The sequence below is a fragment of the Tenrec ecaudatus genome, chromosome 7 (genome assembly GCF_050624435.1).
Source record: "Tenrec ecaudatus isolate mTenEca1 chromosome 7, mTenEca1.hap1, whole genome shotgun sequence".
NCBI classification, from domain to species: Eukaryota; Metazoa; Chordata; class Mammalia; order Afrosoricida; family Tenrecidae; genus Tenrec; species Tenrec ecaudatus.
The window spans coordinates 63,221,156-63,242,170 of record NC_134536.1 but is presented as its reverse complement, the minus strand read 5'-3'; the positions used below and the strand labels follow the sequence as shown (position 1 = coordinate 63,242,170).

At 45.1% G+C, this 21,015-nt stretch overlaps 1 protein-coding gene across 1 annotated transcript in view; it reads left to right on the top strand.

Annotated features, from left to right (window-relative positions):
* The window catches only part of LOC142452380 (coiled-coil domain-containing protein 162-like), an 84,093-nt gene that overhangs the window by 37,389 nt on the left and 25,689 nt on the right, over window positions 1–21,015 (top strand). The window contains exons 7-9 of the mRNA XM_075553742.1: window positions 7,990–8,219; window positions 16,553–16,691; window positions 18,466–18,586. Of these exons, the coding sequence (XP_075409857.1) occupies window positions 7,990–8,219; window positions 16,553–16,691; window positions 18,466–18,586 (490 nt within the window). The remainder of the gene's footprint in view (window positions 1–7,989; window positions 8,220–16,552; window positions 16,692–18,465; window positions 18,587–21,015) is intronic.

Genomic DNA, 21,015 nt, shown 5'->3' with positions numbered 1-21,015 from the left:
TGGGCTCATCCACAGCACACAGCTGAGCTGTGCGCTCCTGGCAAGCCGCCTCTCTGGGCTTGTCCTTCTGAAGCGCTTACAGGTAACCTTAAATGGTTCTATGTGCATCTGGGAACCAGAACCATGTTTAAACATTGAGTAAGCTAGTTGGCACCACCACTTAATGAGCCTCTTTTGGGGAGCCCACCTTTTGAAAGATGCCTCTACCAGCCATCTCCATTCCATTAACCTTCCGTCCATTCGTCAGAATGTTGCGATCCATCTTCTGCCCCCTCACCTCGCTGAAATGATGCTCATCAAGAACACCTGGTCCGTGGCACCAAAGGCGCGGAACACTTTTTAGCCCCTTTCTTCCAGATCCTTGGGCAGTGTGCAACACAGCAGGTCATTTCTTGGAATCTTCTCGGCCCTTGGCTTCCGCGGTGTGGCTGACTCGGCCCGCGTTTTCCTTTACCCTCACTGGCCTCCTTCTCAGACTCCTTCGCGGGCTGCTCGGCATAAGCTGTCTCTCAAATGCTGGTGCTCCTTGGGTTTTGATGATGGCAACTGCTACCAGAAGGCCCTGTCGAGCAACGGTTAAGTGCTTAGCTGATAACCGAAAGGGGCGTAGTTCAAGCCCCCAAGCAGCCTCAGGGGAGTAAGACTTAGACTCTGCTCCCATAAAGATTATACCCTAGGAAATGCCCCGAGCAGTTCCACACTGCCTTTGTGGGGTGGCTAGGAGTTGGAATTGACCCAGTCGTTGGTGCTACCACCAAACTCAAAAAACAAACCCACTGCCATCGAGCCAAGGATGACCGATAGCAACCTTGGAGGACAGGGTAGAACCGCCCCTGTGAGTTTCCAAGACTCTTTACAGGAGTAGAAAGCCCATCTTTCGCTCAAAAAGTGGCAGGTGGATTTGACTGCTGACCGGTAGATTACAGCCCAACAAACAGCCACGATGCCACCGGGGCTCCAACTATTCCTGCAGGGCCATGTTCACTCTACTGGTCCCCAGGACTTTTGTCTTTTGGGGCCCTTCTTCCACAATAAATAAATAAAAGTTATATTTAACTTCTATATTAGCATACAAATATGAAAGCATTCTTTGGACCTAAAAGTGTCTCTCCCCATCACAGCCCCAATTTTAAAGTAAATCAAAAAATCATGTGGGCTTTAGGTGCCGTGACTCCTAAATTTATCAGTTGAACTATTCTGATTCCTCCTCCTATTACTTCTACCTCCGAGTTGAAGTCTGTTCAGAGTGATTTATTTAATCTTCACCATAATTGAATGCGGTAAGTACTTTTATCACATTTTACAGATAAGAATGTCAAGGCTCAGAAAGACTAAGTAGTACGCTAGTGAGGAGAAATAACCAGATTCCAACCCATCAGTCTGGCCCCAGAGTCCTGCTACACGGAACCACCAGACTGCCCCACTCCTTTCTCTGCAGGCAAACCCTCTGCTTTTATAGTTTGAATGGCATTTACACATCATGACTCCCAATATCTACTTCTCCCGCCCAAATCTTCCCACCTAACCTGTATGTTCAGTTGCCTATTGGACATCTCCACCTGAATGTTTTATTTCAGAGACGATGAGTCTCCAACTGAGCTCTTTTTCTCCCTCTGTTCAAGCTCGCTTCCCCTGTATTTCCTATTAGTAAACGGTACCAACACCTGCTCCGTTGCCAAATCAAACAGCTAAGCACCATCCTCGACTCCTTTCATCACCCCCACAACCAGATGCCAAGATTTCTCACCCTATTGTTTTCATATCTCTTGAGTTGCCTACTTTCCTCCCTCCTTCTCTAATAGCACCACCAGTCCAAACCAGGACCAGCTGCTGTTGCTGGGCTGTAAACATAACCTTCCGTTGGATACCCTACAGTCTCTCCTCTTCTCAGCTCATTCACCAGGAAGCAGGGCTTTGCACTGTGTCCCCTCAAAGTGCCAATTTGGCTAGGTCATGATTTTCAGTATTAATTATCCAGCAGTTGGTAGACTGATATAATTGCAAATTCTAATCTCTAGGATGTTAATGAGGCAGGATTAGAGGCAGTTATGACCATAAGTCAGGATAAAATTTACAAGATTAGGCTGTATTTTGACTTAATCTCTTCTAAGACACAAAAGAGATTAAACAAGTGAGCAGAAACCAAAGGGACCTCAGTACCAGGAAGAAGAAAGAACAAAGGTGGCGCACATTCGCTGGTCCCGGGGTCCCTGTGCTGAGAACCCCCTAAACCAAGGGGAAGATCGATGTCAAGACACAAGAAGATCTCCAAGAATGTTGGGCCCACAGATGTGAAAGGAGACCAGGACCTGCCCCCCAAATTGGGCACCATTTTACTTGCAGCAGAAGTACCCTAATTGGCACAAAAGGGCATCTGCTTGAAGGTAGAAGATTATGAAACACTTCCTGTAGAGAGGGGGTTGGGAGTGGAAACCTGATGGTTAGTAATTAATCAGATGATGGGGTAGAGAGCAGGGGGGCAAGTTTTCCACCAGAAAGACTAGCTTGAATGAGAGACAGAGGAGAGAGAGGAGGAGGCATCTGAGGAAGTGAGAGAAGTTGAAGAGCTATATTGGCAGGAAGCAAGTTGAAAGGTCTGAGGAAGGCCTTTGGAAATGGCAAAAACGGACGCATCCCGATATTAGTTCTATGCATGCTATTTCCATGTCCCCCCCAGTCACTGGGTGAGAGTTACAAAGACTATGGGTAGGGCCACACCGAGTACTCTCACTTCACCGCAGAGGGGACGTGTTTGTTCTAGACGTCTCCCCAAAAGACTTCCCCTATTGACTGAAATTGAGGCAGATGTCCTCTTCAGAGCAGTAGGAAAGGAGTAGCTTAGACATGCCACCTGACTTCACAGCGGAATCAGAGGCTTGCCCTGGAGCTGTGTAGTGACCAAGAAATGCCCAATTCAAGAAACCGGTTGATCTCTATTTAGTAATTTGTTTATTTTTAATTATTTCATCAACATACAATTCACATATACGTTTGATTGATCACGTTCATAAGAGTTGTACATACATCACTACTATCCAGTCCAGGACATTTCTTCTCCTGGTACTCGTTGTTGTTAGCTCCACATTCATTTTCTGCAGCCTCTCCTGCCACGTCCCTGTGGATCTTTTTTTGTTTGTTTGTTTTGTTTTGCCCTAATCATTTTCTTTTGTTTATATTTTATTAGGGGCTCATATAACTCTTATCACAGTCCATACATATACATACATCAATTGTATAAAGCACATCCATACATTCTTTGCCCTAATCATTTTCAAAGCATTTGCTCTCCACTTAAGCCCTTTGCATCAGGTCCTCTTTTTTTTCCCCTCCCTCCCCGCTCTCCCCTCCCTCATGAGCCCTTGATAATTTATAGATTGTTATTTTATCATATCTTGCCCTATCCGGAGTCTCCCTTCACCCCCTTCTCTGCCGTCCGTCTCCCAGGGAGGAGGTCACATGTAGACCCTTTTAATCAGTTCCCCCTTTCCAACCTACTCACCCTCCACTCTCCCAGCATCGCCCCTCACACCCCTGATCCTGAAGGTATCATCCACCCTGGATTCCCTGTACCTTCAGCTCCCATATGCACCAGTGTACAACGTCTGCCCTATCTAGTCCTGCAAGGTAGAATTCAGATCATGGTAGTTGGGGGGAGGAAGCATCTAGAATCTGGGGGAAAGCTGTGTTCTTCATCGGTATTACATCGCACCCTGACTAACCCATCTCCTCTCCTAAATCCCTCTATGAGGGGATCTCCAGTGGTCGACAAATGGGCCTTGGGTCTCCACTCTGCACTTCCCCCTTCATTCCCTGTGGATCTATTGATCTAGTTGTTGTCTCTCTATGTTTATGTAATCTGGGCTTCTATACAAAAAATCGTGTAAATTCAAGACAAAATACAAATGGCCCAGCAACAATGACACAATGAAAAGACAAATCTCAACTGATAACAGAGCAGAAAATATTTTTAAAACATTGGATTGTCCAGGCAATCCTTTGACGTAGGTGTCAAAGCCTGGTGAGCGCTTGGTCCCTCTATAGACCAACTTTGGGCCCCATTTCTGACAAATTATCCTTTTTTTCCTGACATCACACCTGCCCCCACCTTGTTCTGTCTGCTGTCCTTTATACTATTCATTAAAGCACTTTTGTAGAGATAACAACATGAACATATTATTAGTGAAGTAAGTTTACTTTTTTAAAATTATCTCATTTTATATTATATAGACTCTCATTTAAGACTATTCCCATTTAAGACTACTAAGTGATGCAAATGTATTCACAGATGATGCAAAGGTATTCAACTGTGTGAATCGATAGCCTTGAAAGAAAAGGAATTCCAGAAAACTTCACTGTGATCTTATGGATCCTGTATGGCAGTCACGGGAACAGAACAAGGGAACATCGCATAGTTTAAAACCAGGAAATGTGTGCACAAGGTTGTATCCTTTCACCATACCTATTCCATCTGTATGCTGACAAATAATTTGAGAAGCTGGAGACATGAAGGGGAACTCGGCATCAAGATTGGAGCAAGGTTTATTAACAACCTCTGATACGCAGACGACACAACTTTCCTTACTGAACGTGAGGAGGACTTGAAGCACTTGCTGAAGAAATCAAGGATTGCAGCCTTCCACATGGATTGCAATTCAATGTCAAGAAAACAAAACTCTTTGCCACTGGGCCAAGAGGTAACAACGAGTCAACAGAGAAAAGATTGAAAGCGTCAAGGCTTTTGACTCACTTGGATCCACAACCAACGCTGGTGGAAGCAACAGGCAAGCAGGCAAGCAATGCATGCCTTGGGCCATCGCTGCACAGACCTCTTTAAAAGGATGATGAGCAGGGTGCCACTTTGAGGGCAAGGGTGCACCTGACCCAAGCCATGGTGTGTTTCCTTTTTTAACTTTCTACAGATATTATAACAATCCACAATTAAATTAGATCCAGCATAATTGCACAATTATTGCCACCATCATTTTCAAAACAGTTTCTTTCTTGAACTCCTTGATATCAATTCCCCTTTGTCCCCTCCATCCCCCACCCTACTCCCCGGGAACCCTTAGTCTTATAGTTTTATTATAAATATTGTTATTTTGCCATATCTTACACCATCCACTGTATCCATTCCCCTACAATTCTGTTATTGGTTCCCCTCGAGTGGGGTAATACAGTCATCTTTGCTATTGGTTCCCCCTCACCTCTCTTCCCAGACCCCCAGGGAATCATTGCTCCCATTACTATTTCTGATGGGTTTATCTATCTTGGGTTTTATACATCACATGATCTTCATTATACAAATGAATATTCACAGGTCTAACAAGCTTAATGAGGTAAAACTGGGACCATAATAGTAAGGGGAGGATATCTTAAAGAACTAGAGGATAATTATATGTTTCATCGGTGCTATACTGCACCCTGGATATATCTTCTCTCCCGTATGGCCTTTCTGTGAGGGACTGTCCAATTATCTTACAGGTGGGTTCGAAGTCTCTACTCTGTCTATGCTTCTTCATGTCAATTTGATTGCTTGTTTTTGAACTTCTGATACCGGTTCCAATTGATACTTCATGATCACACAGGCTGGTGCGCTTCTTCCATGTGGGCTTTGTTGCTTCCCTGCTAGATGCCACTTGTTTACCTTCAAGTCCTTAAGACCCCAGACACTGTATCTTTTGATAGCAGGCACCACCAATTTCTTCACACATTTGCTTATGCACCCATTTTGTCTTCAGCAATTGTGTCAGAAAGGTGAGTATCGTACACTGCCATATTATTAGAACAAACCATTCTTATACTGAGGTAAGATTTAAGTAGAGGCCCAAAGTCCATCTGCTTCCTAATTGTATTTACATATATATGCATATAGAGAGAGGCGAATACATCTATCTCTATATATGTATATATTTACATATACATACCTATATTCATTTCTATTTTTGTGATTATTAGTTTCTAGTTCTTTCCTCTTTTTCCTTTCCTCCTGCCCCACTATTATATTTACCTATCATTCACCTCTCAGATGCATTTCAATTGATCAAACATGATCTAGAATGCTATACCCTTCTCCCTATTGATTTTATATCCCTTGCTATTCCTCTGTCCCTGTCGTTATTGGCTCCTCGCTCCCCTCCCCACGCTTCATCTTCTCCCATGCCCCCGCCCTCCAGAATCTTTGGGTCCAGTTACTGTCTCCTTGGGATTGTGTATCCTGCATATCTTACACAGAGAGACACCAAAAGAAGAAAGAAAAAAGAGAGAGACCATACACGTAGTTCCAAGTCGAGCTGTTGTCCTGACCTAGTGTTGATGAGTATCCCTCTGTTAAACAGTGAGCAGACCCTGTTATAATCCTGTGGTCCAATCCTCTGTTCCTTCATGGATCTCTTTCCCAAGGCCCCCATACTAACATCCTTTATACCCTCTTAGTCCTCAGTGTTCATGCCCAAGGGGCGCACCTTCTATAAGACCCCATTGCTCTTCCCGCAGTCAAGGATGGAACAGTCTAGTGCTCCCCATCCCACCCATTACACCTTTAGACTTTCCATTTGGCTCCCTTGTGAATCTCCTCCAACCAGTTCAGATGAGGTGCCAAGTGCTGCCCGGGGTTCAGAAGGCTCCAATCAAGCTTCCTTGGGGACTTGCAGCCATGCTGGTTTGCACCACCTCATGTGCACGTGAAAGCTGGACCCGGAATGAGGAAGACCCAAGAGAAGGTCGTGCGTGTGGACTGCGGTGCCGGTGAACAGTGTGGAAAGCACCGTGGCACCATGGGCCTCTGCAAGAACCAAGCATCTGTCTTGGACGGAGTACAGGCAGAATGTTCCTGAGAAGCAAGGTTGGCGCGACTGTCTCGTGGACTTTGAGCATGTGGTCAGGAGAGACCAGTCCCTGGAGAAGGGCATCGTGCTTGGTAAAGCAGAGGGACAGGGAAGGAGAGGAAGGCCCGCAATAAGATGGGCTGACGCAGTGGCTGCAACCATGGACTCACACATCAGAACCATTGTGAAGCTGGCCAGGACCAGGCAGTTTAGAGTCGCCGTGAGCTGGAACCAACACCCACGAGGGCTGCATGGAAGGAAGAAGGCCTTAGAAAGCACTTTTTAGAAAGCAGATGCTAAATAGGAAAGGTTCCCTTTTGGAAGATAAATAAATGTTAGTAGTCAGATGGAAGACAACAACAAAACCCCACTGTCATGAAGTCAATTCAGACTCATAAGAACTCTCCGAATAGATGGTCCCCACAGCCGTGGAGCTTTATGGGAGCAGATGCCACCCTCTTCTTTTCAAGGCATGCCAGGTGGTCTGAACCGGTGACACTGTGCTTAGGAGCCCATCACTTACCCAGCAGTGCCACCAAAAAACAAACTCCAGACTCACTGACTCACAGTGACCCCTGTGCGTTTCTAAGACTTTAACTGCTATGGGGATAGAAAGCCCAGTCTCTTCCCCTCAGAGCTGCTGGTGGTTTTGAACTGCCGACCATGTGGATTACAGCTGAACGGGTAACCTCTACACCACCAGAGCTCCACAGTGCCACCAGGCTTCCTTGTATTCACTTTCATCGAGTTGATTCTGATCTATAGCAACCCTACAGGACAGAGTAGAACTGCCCCCTTTGGGTTTCTGAGACTTGGAAGCCTCATCTTCTCCCCTCGGAGCAACTAGTGAGTTTGAACTGTTGACTTTCCACCTAGGGGGTCGGTGTGTCACTCACTATGTCATGAGGGTTCCGTAGGGCTCCTTCTAAGGGAGCTTTAAACATGGGTGGTTCTGGATTCAAGCAGAAAGTGAGACAGAAACATTTTCCTCCTTTCAGTTCCGGAAGGATGCTTAACCTCTCTGGGCATTATGTGCACTGCAGGCCTGTGAACCGTTCTCAGAAGAATGCTTTATTTTGCGGGGCGGGGGAGGGGGGCGGGCAGGTAAAAGGTTACCTGGCGCTGCATCGTGAGCAGTAAAGAAGGGTTTCTGTCACGCTCTCAGCCAGAGTCGTCCAACATGCCTGAGTTCAGAAGTCGGTTCCTTGGCCGTAGAAAGACCTCCGAGCTGTGGGGCGGCTCATGCGACACTGTCACGGCGCTGGCTCTGCTGAAGTCGTTCCTGGTGCTGTGGAAGCAGCTGGAGACCCTGAAGGAGCACTGGGGCCGCCTCAGGCTGCGAGGCCAGGACATCCACACAGTGTCTCTCTATAAAGAGTTCTCAGAGATCTACGGGTGAGTGTTGCTGAGGCAGAAATTCATGTCAATGAGGTAAGTGTCGGACTTAGCTAATGCCTGGCCCTTGCTCTGAGGGCCAAATTTGTCCATAAATCCTAGTACACCCAGTCCCACTGAGTCCAGGGGAGCCAGGCAATGTCTCCACAATGCTTGACAAGAGCAGCTGGGCTCTATTGGCTTCACAGAAAGACTGGGTTCCACGTGTATACAGGTAGTCCCCCAGGTTACAGACAGGATTCATGCCGAGCCTGTCTAGAAGGTGAATTGGCAGGCAAGTTGGAACAGGCATAGTTACAAGGATCAGGGATGAGAAGTTTTATGGCAAAAACCAAGTTACACATGCAACACAGGGTACATGGCTCAGGGATCTGATTTTAAAAGGCAGACAAACAAAATACTGGCGGATAGAATACAAAAGTAGATAAAACAAATAATTCGCCATGACCACATGGGATTCATATCAGAGATGCAGGATGGTTCAACATATGGAAGACCATTAGTATTACTCGCCACATTGATATGAAAAATTATAAGAACCACATGATCATATCGATAGATGTGGAAAAAGCATTCGACAACATCCAACACCCATTCCTGTTTAAGACACTCAAGAGGATAGGAATGGAAGGAAAATGCCTCAATATTATATAAGCTATATATGAAAAACCAACAGCCAACATGATAATCAATGGAAGAAAGACAAAAACAATTCCACTGAAAAAGAGGACCAGACAAGGATGCCCCTTGTCCCCACTCCTATTTAACATCGTATTGAAGGTCCTAGCTAACAACATAATGCAAAGGAAAGACATCAAAGGTATTCATCTGGGGAAGGAAGAGGGGAAACTGTCATTATTTGCAGACTATATGATTTTATATATTGAAAATCCCCAAAACTCCACAAGCGGAGTGTTGGAAGCAATAGAGGAATATGGCAGAGTGACAGGATACAAGATCACCAAACAGAAGTCTATTGGACTGTTCTACACATCAGACAAGATCACAGAAGAGACGATTTAAAAGGTAGTACCCTTTACAATAGCCAAGCATAAATTGAAATATCTAGGGATATAACTGACTAAAAAAAACAGGTTTATACAAGGAAAACTACAGAACACTAGTATAAGAAACTAAGAGTAATCTCAACAAATGGAAGAGTATCCCCTGCTCGTGGACTGGAAGACAGTGTAGTAAAGATGTCAGTTCTGCTCAAGCACTGTATAAGTTTAATGCAGTCCCAATTTGAATAACATCATCCTTCTTCAAAGAATTGGGAAAACTGATTATCAACTTCATATGGAGAGGGAAGAAGCCCAGAATTAGCAGAAACTCCTCAAGAAGAAGGACAAAGTGGAAGGACTTGCTCTACCTGACTTTAGCACCTATTGTATTATTGGAATAACGACAGATACTCAGACCAATGGAAAAGAACTAAAAACCTAGAAATAAAATCATCAGCATACAGATAACTGATCTTTCATAAGGGCCCAAAAATATCCAATGGGAAGCGAATGCCCTCTTCAACAAGTGGTGCTGGTTATCTGCCTGCAGAAAAATGAAGCAAGACCCTTCTCTCACTCCACGCACAAGAATAAACTCTAGGTGGATCACAGACCTCGAGGTAAACCCTGAACTGTTAGGGTCATCAATGAGGGAATTGGGACCAACCTGAGAACTTTGGCACAGGGAATACATAGGCTATCAGAAATAGGGAAGGACACAAACACAGAGGAGGCACAAATTGACAAGTGGGATATACTGAAGATAAAACACCTGTGTACATCGAAAGAATTCACCAAGAGAGTAATAAGAGAGCCCAAAGAATGGGAAAACATCTTTAGCAATGACACATCAGACAAAGGCCTTATTACTAAAATCTACAATACTTTGCAAGCTTACAGTAAGAAAAAAATCAACTGCCCGCTAAGGAGGTGGGCAAAGAACCTGAACAGAAGTTTCACAGGGGCAGAAATCCAAATGGTCAATAAACATATGAGAAAAATGTTCCTGATCTTTAGCTATAAGAGAAATGCAAATTAAAACAATAATGAGATGCCATCTAACACCCTCAAAGATAGCCCAATTCAAAAAATCAGAAAGCAACAAGTGTTGGAGGGGCTGTGGTGAGTTAGGAACTCTCATCCACTGCTGGTGGACATGTAGGTATGTACAGCCACTATGGAAATCAATCTGGCGATATCTAAAACAGATGGAAATCGAGTTACCATACAACCCCGCAATCCCCCTACTGGGCATATACCCAGAAGAGGCAAGAAACAAACCACGGCCAGACATCTGAGCTCCAGTGTTCATCATGGTACAGTTCACAATTGCAAGGAGTTGGAAACAACCCAAATTTCCATCAATGGACAAATGGATAAAATAAACAATGGTACATTCATACAATGGAGTACGACACATCCTAAAAAGCAGCGATGAACGTATGAAGCACATTGCCACATGGGAAGAACTGGAGGAAATCATGCTAAGTGAAGGAGGCCAAGCACCAATGGACAAGTACAATGTGAGTACACTGAGGTAAGCTTGAAAAATGGGGCATAGAGGATAAGCTACTGTATACATACATTCCTGGGGTGAGGTACAGGGACAATGGCAGGGACCAAACCCAATCCAGGGATACATAAGGCAGCCAACTAAATAGGAGGGGGAAAGAAAGGATAGCAGGAGAGGAGGGCAGTAACCCACCGGAGGGGAGGGGTATTTTTATGTCTCCACAGGAGAGGGAGGGAGAGAGCAGGCTTCAACCTGATACACCAAGAAGTGAATACAACATACTGGCATGTACCAGGGAACCAATAGAGAGGTCTATGGGACCGACCCAAATCCCAACTATGTGGACACTGCCCCCCAATCCACAGAATGCACTTCAGATGACAGCACTGAAGCTACAGCTTGGGGAGGGGGGTGCTTCAGATTAGACACACAGGAGAAACAAGATGGATGGAAAGGGAAGGGAACACATCCTGGCCCACCAAGCCCCAAGGATGATATCCCTGGCCAGTGTCGGGGTACCTGCCCTAACACATCATCACGGATCCAGTAGGTACAATTGGACAGCGATAAGTAAAGATTATAGTAAAGTCATAAAGAGCATGCGAGATAGAAATAATGGAGTCAGACACATTTAAAGGTAGCAATGCTCACCTCAGCCTCACTTGGTGGTCTACGTGGAGAGAGAGGGAAGGGAAGGAGGACAAGGGAAAAGGGGACAGGGGAGCGAGGACAGGAGAGGAGAGGGGGAGCCGAGAGAGAGCTCTTTATTAATAACCCAGGCCTATATATCTTTGGGGGTGCATCAAGCCCACTAATTACAGGTAAAGACATATGTCACCGGAAGTGGTTGCACTATAGGTTATACAGCAATGAGAGGGGGACAATCTAGGGACATACTTGCAACAATAGGAAGAGGAGGAACTGGTATACATGTGACAAGATGGGCGGATCCTAGATTCAGTATGGCAGCCTAACTTAGATGTCACTGAGCCGGTTTGACCTGTTCCCTGGATCAGCTGATTGAGACCATTATCAGTAGGGTGTGAACTCCACCTACAGGAACCAAACTGATGACTGCAAGCCTTCAGGGCGGAGTAGCCAGCCCATTGTCCTTAACATCAGGGTGTGGGCTTACCTTAGTCTGGTGACTAACTGCTTCCAGGGACAATGTCTCTATGCATCCGACCTCCCCCCACATGCTGGCAAAAAAGTCCCCAATGTTTGGCATATCTTTGGGGGAGACAAAGCTGGGGACAAGGCTCTTTGTAATCCCTCAGGTCAGAGCAGACAATGCACAGAGAGGACCATAGGGCCAGCCCCACCACAAGATATCCCTCACTGAACTATGGCGCTATGGGGACAACACTGCGGACACAGTGAAGGAATTGTACCCAGTCTGAACCCATCACACTGGGTCGAAACATTAAGGGCATGTGCAAAGCAGCAAGGGAAGCAAAGGGATGAAATCCTGGGGGAATACCAAAAATAGACTTTGGAGACAGAGCATGGCACCCCATCAGCTCAACTGGAAAACACTCATAAAGGCCAACAAACAGACCTTGAACTATTTATAGATTTTTTCCATTTTTGTCAGAAGATGGCTTTCTTTTTGTTGTTATTTGTTTTTGCTTATTGTTGTTGTTTTGTTAGTTTTGACTTTGTTGTTTTATTTGGCTTTGCCTGGTCTTTGCACTTATTAATATCTCTACATATCTATCTAGATAAGATAGGCGAGACAACCAACTCAGAGACGATAAGAATGGGACCAATGGTTCCTTTGGAGAGGATACAGAAGAAGGGGAGGTGGGAGAAAGTAAGGTGGGGGAGAGGGGGGAGCCAACCCAGGAACAAGGGAATAACAAGTGAACTAAAATCAATGGAGAGAAGGGGATGCCTAGTGGGGCTTAATCAAGGGGAATGTAGCAGCAAGAATTATTAAACCCAAATGAAGGCTTAACATGATTGTAGGACAAGAGGAAAGTAAAAGAAATAGAGGAAACAACTAGAAAGCAAAGGACATTTATAGAGGTCTAAATATAGGTATGTACACATGTAAATACATTCATATGTAACAAGCGGGAAATAGATCTATGTACTTTTATCTATATGTTAAGAATTAAGGGTACAGAAGGACATTGAGCCTCAACTCAAGTATTCCCTAAACACAAGAACACTTTGTTCTAATAATCAGCATTCTGTGATGCTCATCTTCCCTACATGATTGCTGAAGATAAAATAGGTACATAAGCAAATGTGGTGAAGAAAGATGGTGGTGCCCGGCTATCAAAAGATATAACATATGGGGTCTTAAAGGCTTGAAGATAAACAAGCAGCCATCTAGCTCAGAAGCAACAAAGCCCACAAGGAAGAAGCACACCAGCCTGTGTGATCATGAGGTGTCAATGGGATCCGGTATCAGGCATCTAAGACCCAGAATAAAATCATACCCAATGTGAATGGAGGGAGGGGGCATATGGAGTGGAGACCCAAAGCCCATCTGTAGACAATTGGACATCCCCCCACAGAAGGGTCACAGGAAGAGATGAGCCAGTCAGGGTGCAGTATAGCACCAGTGAAACACACAACTTTCCTCTAGTTCCTTAATGCTTCCCCCACCTCCCCACTATCATGACCCCAATTCTACTTCACAAATCAGATTAGACCAGAACATGCACACTGCTACAGATAAAAGCCCTCAACGCAGGAAATCCAGGCTAGATAAACCCCTCAGGGCCAACAATGAGAATAGAGATACCACGAGGATAAGGGAAAGGTGGGGGGAGAAAGGGGGAATCGATCACAAGGATCAACATATAACACTCTCCCAGGGGGATGGACAACAGAAAAGTAGGTGAAGGGTGACAGAGGACGATGTAAGATATGAAAAATAATAATCTATAACTTACCAAGAGTTCATGAAGGAAGGAGAGGGAGGGAGAAAAATGAGTTGATACCAAGGGCTCAAGTAGAAAGAAAATGTTTTGAAACTGATGATGACAACAAATGTACAAATGTGCTTCACACAATGGATGATTGTATGGGTTGTGATAAGAGATGTAAGAGCCCCCAATAAAAGTATTTAATTTAAAAAAAGGCAGACAGTGTTCTCCTTCCTGGAGCCAACAAACTGCTGAAGCCTGGCCCTGTTTCTGGAGCATCCGTGACAAAGTAATGCATGAGCTAGTTTCCCAACCACTGTCTCTAACTCAAAAATGTAGCTCAGAAGTCTTTACGGAAGCAGATTCATAAATGCCAGTGGTCTGCGAGCCAGATGCTGATAACCTGGGACTTAATGTGTCTTTGTATCCAGATGTGTCACTGAAATCTAGCCCTCGAGGAGGTGTCCCCACAGTGCTGCCTCTAAGCTGTGTGAGTCAGATCCCAGGAAGCACTAGGTGGAGAGCTGCTGTTACTGTGAACTCCTCCCAGTGCCCTGCCCCCTTAGACCCAAGGGCTGAGTCTCCCAGAAGCTGCAGTCAGAGGCCGAGATATGGCCCAGGGCCACCACTTAAGTCAGCAGCACAGTAGGAGCTTTGAACACTTTCAGATCGTGGCTCTGCCAGATATTCAAGCCAGATTCCGAAGAGGACATGGAACAAAGGGTATCGTTGCTGACATCAGATGGATCTTGACTGAACACAGAATACCAGAAAAGGTGTTGACCTGTGTTTTACTGACTAGGCAAAGGCATTCAAAGATGTGGGTAACTACAGATATCATTGAGAAGGGGCATTCCCGAACATTTACTATTATGCTCATAAGGAAGATGCATGTTGACCAAGAGACGGTCTTTTGAACAGAACAGGCTGGGGAGGGGGGTAGGGAGATACGATGTGGTTTCTCTCTTTCATGATCAGTGGGACATGTATAATGCACTTACTTTTTTCTTTGGCCTTTCTTGTGACCTTGGGATGCTAGGGTCCCACTTACATTCACATGCTCACCTTGTGCCAATGCTATGTGTAACTGCTTGTAATGGAAGCAACGTTCAGTGGCTTCGAGAGTATCCCTTTCAGGCTTGACTGCCTTAGACAGCTTATTGCCGGCTGGGAAATCAAAAGGATGGGAAGGCCCTCTTTTCTCGGCAAGATCAAGCCAGGAGGAAGCAAGAGGTCAACTGACAGGCGACTCCAACATGTTGGAAAATGTTTCCCTCTCGAGCAATGTAGAAGAAAGGGCAGAGAATGTAGCCCCGAAAAGGAGACCCAATCAATAGTTACGTGCATCCTTTGTAGGGGGCCCATATGCTTTACTTCAAGTTTCCTAAAGCTTTACACAAAAAATAAATTTGCTAAGAACAAACCATTTTCTCTCATGCCTAATCCCGTCTATCCTATACCCAGAGTTCAAGGGGACATAGGTATCCCATGTACTATTTACCAAAATCCACTTTATGTAACGAACTTTAACGTGACTTAATTATTCTGCATGCATTCCATTACTGAAAAGCTGTACACCAACTCAATATACCAACTTAAACTAATTTGATCACGAAAGGGTTAAATCCAGAAAGGTGTGAGGCAGGGCCTTTCACCACACCTAGTCAACCTGTTTGCTTCACAAATAATCCAAGAGACTGGGTCATATGAAGAAGAATCTGGCTTCAGGATTGGAGGAAGACTCATGAACAACCAATGATATGCAAATAACACAACTTTGCTTGCTGACAGCAAAGGGGACTTGAAGCACTTAGAGATCAAAGACCTTCCGCATGGGTTACACCTCCATATAAAATAAAAACCCTCAAACTGGACCGATACAAGCAATACACATCATGATAAATGGAGACAAGTTTGGATTTGTCCATGATTTTCTTCCTTGGATCTACAATCCATGCTCATGGAAGCAAAAATCAAGAAGCCAAACAATATGTGATATTGGGTAAATCTGCTGCAACATATTTTCTTGAAGATGTTGAAAAACAAAGGTGTCGCTTTGAAGACTCAGGTGTACCTATCCAAGCCACCGATTTTCACCTACTCCATGTACATGGTAAAACTGGGTAGTGAAGATGGACGGCCAAAGAAGACATGATACCTTTGAATGTGGGCGCTGATGGTGAGTCCTTCATGGACTTGTTCTTCTGAACTTCCAAAAGAACAAACAAATTTGTCCTGGAAGAGGTCTGGCCAGAAGGCTCCTTAAAAGCAGAGATGGTGAGACTTTGTCTGATGTACTTGGGACATGTTATTGGGAGAACCCAGCCTGAGAAAAAGGACATCATGCTGGGTAAAATAGGGGCTCAGAGAAAATGACGAGGACCCTCAACTGGATAGGTTGACAAGGTGACTACACCAGTGGGCTCAAACTTGACAGTGGTGAAGATGGCGTAAGACCGGTGGTGTTTCGTCTGTTGTATGTAGCTCTGTTGCTGAGTTGGAACCAACCCCATGACACATGGCAACAGCCCTGGACTGAGATGACTTAGCTGGCAGGGGAGACATCATGTTTGCTACGTGACCAGCACCCAACAAGCATTTACGAGCGCCCTGCACCTTACCGAACATAGGAAGGATCCCTTTAGCATCGTCTGAACTGTCTGTTTTGAAAAATGATAACAGTCAAATTTTATGGTAATTAGGGAATAAGAAGATGTCAATATTTTGAAGGTTGAGGGAAGAAAATTATATGTGTTCAATGAAAAATGCCCTCCAGATTTAATATTGACTAAGGAAATCACACCCATGTTGTCTTTGGAGGTGGATTTGGGTGGCTGTGAATGAATGGGTGGGGAAGAAACAGAAAGTGAATTAGCATAATAGAGAATTTAAATGCAAAAAAAATGTTTGCTAATTTCCATCTCTCTTCTTTAATAGAACAGACATCCTGTACCCCAGCATGAAAGCTATAGCCAAGCAGATGGGGAAAGAAAATGAATTTGAAGGCTTGATAATGAGGAATCAGCTTATTCTACCCCCCAAAGGAGCTTCAGAAATTGAAATAAAAACTCAGCAGGTATGCAGGAGCCATGTTTAATGTGGTTTTGAAAATATTGCCGGATGGCATTAGCATTTAGAAAGACATTTCTACCCAACTGGTGGTTTTCTAATAGGTTAAGTCTAAGTGGAGGATTTGAACAGGCTCTCGGGGAGCTGAGCATTTAAAAGCATTTCAGACTTTGTGTGTTAGTACAGGTAGATTAGAGAAACAAATCCAGGGAGACTCATATGTGTATAAGAAAGAACTTTATTGACAAGACCAGTTGAATATTGAGAAAATGTTCCCGCCCAGTCCAGATCAAGTCCATTACTCTGATAGTAGTCCATATGTCTGATATCAATCTATAAAGTCCTCTCCAGGCTCACAAAACACATGCAATGATGCCAAATGCGGGAAGATCATAGGCCAGTGGGTGGGAAGTCACGTGGGTCCAGTGGTATTGTAAGCATCTCAGCGCTGACAGGGGACTCAATGTGGCTTCTCCAGTTCCCAGGGCACGGAGTCCATCAGCATAGCGCCATGTGTCTTGTCAATAGAGTGTCTCTCAGGGAGAGATCAGAGAGAAATGTCTCCCACCTCCAAGGAGAAAATACAGGAATTCCCAGAATGCACAAGAGAAGACCATGCCCACCCAGAAGCCTCATTGTTTATATCTTGATTGACAAGTCAGATTCCACTCCTTCACTCGGAATCCTCTCAAATTGACACCAGCTTATGTAACTACCACACTTTGATTGAGCAAATTCAAGAAACAGTTGCCCTTTAGTCAATTCCAACGCCCCGGAGGTCCCATTTGTGTCAGAGTAGACTTGTGTTCTAGAGGGTTTTCATGGGCTGGCTTTCAGAAGTAGGCATTTTTCTGAGCTATCTCCGGATGAATTTGGATGTCTAACCCTTCTGTTAGCAGCTGAGGGCATTCAGGACTGCCCCTTGCTGGGATTACAGGCAAATAACTTCTTCCTAAAAGAGCCTTTGGGGCCCTGGTGGTATAGTGGTTAAGCACTACAAGGGCAGCAGTTTGAAACCACCATCTGCTGTTCGGGAGAAAGATGGGGCTTTCTGCTCCTGTGAATAGTTACAGTGTCAGAAGCCCACAGGGGCAGTTCTACCTTGTCCTATAAGGTTGCACTGAGTTAGCATTAACTCGGTGGCAGTGAGTTTGGGTTTTGGAAAGGAGCCCTGGTTGAGTAGTGAGCAAAGAGTTGGGCTGCCAACCTCAAGGTCAGCAGTTCAATTCTACCAGCTGCTCCAAGGGAGAAGGAAGTGGCTTTCAACTCCTGTAGATATTTACAGCCTTGGAATGAATTTGATGGCAATTGGTTGGAGTTGGGTTTTTAATGGAGCCGTAAAGGAGCATTGGTAGTGCTATGGAATAAGTGTTGGGCTACCAACCACAAGGTTGGTCTTTCAAACCCACCATCTGCTCCAGGGGAGAAAGATGAGGCTGTCTGCCCCATAAAGAGTTGACATCTTAGAAAATCCACTGTGGGTCTGAATCAACACTACTGGAGAGGAGTGGGTTTGGGTTCATGGTCGTGAGGACTTCACAATCTAACAGAACTTGGGAAAACATGTTGGATGTTATTGGTCAACCTGTGGGCCAGGAAGAAAAGATATTGGTCTCTCCAGAGTTGTTCTAGAAGCATTTGGGAGCCTAAGAAACTCTGTTCCCCTCGAGCAAGGAGCAGAAGATCGGACCCACCTGCAGCCCCTTCTGCAAGAATTTGGCTTTGGAGCCCTGAGTTTAATCTGAAAATGGAAACTGACTCTCAATTTATGCTTCCTCTAGCTTCAGAAACTTCTAGAAAGCCTTGAAATTCACATGATCCAAGAAGTAATAAGGAAAGTTAGTCGAGAGATGACACTGGTAAAAGCAGAAAAGTCAAAGGAGGATTATCTTCTCCCCACAGGTAAAGCATGTTTGTTGTATAACTTCATGAAATAACACTGGTTGTTTTTTTTTTAATTATAAAAGCAATCCATAATCATTTAGAAATCACTGCAATGTCCAGAAAACTAGACAAGTAAGGCCTCTCTGACCTTGACCCAGAGATGTACTTTTAATATTTTGATATGTTTCCTTCCAGTTAAAGGATTTTTTAATAGAAAATATGTTAGCTTCAGTCTTAACTCTGCTGATTAAACTGACATTGTTGAAATGGGGAAACGCATAAAGCCTTTCCTAAAATATACTTGTACAGAAGCATAAGAACACACACAGCCCTTGCGGAGGCTTCAAAAGTTCATGGAATAGAAGTAAAATATCATGGAATTTTTCGATAAACTTTTGAAGCCTCTTTCTATATTGGAGCCATGGAGGCATAGCAGTTACGGGTGGGCTGCTGACTCAGGTTTGAGACCCCCAGCTGCCCTCTGTGAGAAAGAGGGGCTTTCTACTCCTGTGGAGAGCTATGTTCTCAGAATCCCCCGAGGCAGTTCTACCCCTTCTCCGGGGTTGCTATGTGTTGGCATCGACTTGATGGCGGTGAATTTGGTTTTTTTAAGTCCCTGAAAATTATACCCTTGGTCCTTTTCTGGATGACAGTGGCCACTGCTCCTGATAGCTCCCTAACCTTTGGAATTTGTAACCTTTGAAATAGTTGTCTTTGGAGAGTTGCCTGACTCACAAAATGATTTAGGTTTTCCTCCTGAGGCAAAGTCCACTGGCACGGTCATGGTAATGACTGACTACACTACAGGTCTCACCTAGGGAGCCCTGGTGGCACTGTGGCTTAGGCACTGGGCTGCTAGCTGCAGAGTTCGTAGTTCAAACCCACCAGCCAATCTACAGGAGAAAAATAAGGCTGGCTGGTCTCACAAAGATGTACAATCTGGGAAACCGTCTACAGGTCCCTATGAGCCAGAATTGACTCGGTGGCAGTGGGTTTGACTCAGCCCTGCTCTCATCTAAGACACTGTCACTTGATCAGTGCTTCAAGTCACCGAATTCTGTGAGCAGGGGAAGGTAAGCCACCCCCCACCCCACCCCCACTGGGCGGCTCTGAATGTCACCAGAGAGCAGAGTGTGAGCAGAGTGTGGTTACGCTCCGGTTACAGAACGCTCAGCAAAGCTTTCTGTTGTTTGCCCTGGTGGGCTGGATCCAGGCAGCTCTCCTCCGAGTCCTTGGGGAGCGTCCACCGCGCAGCAGGTGTGACCCTCTGCACAGTGCAGGGCCGCGGTGCTTGTGAAATGCCCGTGGGTTGAGGGGGTCGGGGAACAACTTTGTCTTGTGACTGGGCTGCTCGGTCAGGAGCTGTCTGTCAGCTGTGCTTGTGAAACGCATTGTACGGGCTAAGGAGCAAAGTTATGTTTATGGGCCGTTCATAGTGATCCTAAAGGACGGGGTAGAACCACCCCTCCCCGAGTTTCTGATGCTGTAACTCTTAATGGAGCAGAAGCCCCATCTTTTCCTGAGGAGTGGCTGGTGGTTTTGAACTGCTGACCTTGTGGATTGCAGCCCTACTTGCAACCACTACACCTCCAGGGCTCCTTATGGAGTCCCTGAGCCTTTTTGGCGACACGCCTCTGAGAGCCTTGAACCATTGAAGTAGTAGCATGCACATTAACCATTTTCACCATGTAAAAGGTGCAAGGTGGAAAATAACCTTGTACCGTGCAAATGGGTAATGTGCATGCCACCAACTGAGCAGTTCAAACTCTCCCAGAGGTTCAGGGGAAGAAAGCCCTGGTTATCTGCTTCCAAAGGTTCAGCCACTGAAACCCGTAGGGGTGCAGTGTACTCTGACTGACGTGGGTGGTTAGGAGAGGGGATGGTGATACTACTAGGCCTTGACTCATGGCGACCCTAGATACAGAGTCAAGTTGCACCCAGACTGTTCTTGGAGAGGGGCACAAACAAAAAGATCAGACAGTTGAGGTTGCATTAAGGCATTGATTAGAGTGGAGACCTGCAGGACAGACCTACAGGGGAGATGCCACCGCAGCAGAGTCCCTTCAGGCTTACAAATGAAGTACCGTATATATTCGAGTATAAGCCAACCCGAGTATCAGCCAAGGCACCTAATTTTACCACAAAATCTACATTTAAAATGTGCTGGAAAACTCAGCTTATACACGAGTATATTTGGTAAATGTTTTTTTTTTCTAAGCTATTATCTTTTTTTTTTAGTGAATGTTTTTAAAATCATTTTATTGGGAGCTCATACAACTCTTATCACAATCCATATATACATCAATTCTGTAAAGCATCTTTGTACATTCATTGCCTTCATCATTCTCAATACATTTGCTCTCCACTTAAGGCCCTGGCATCAGCTCCTCATTTTCCCCCTCCTTACCCACTTTCCGCTCACTCATGACCACTTGATAATTTATCAA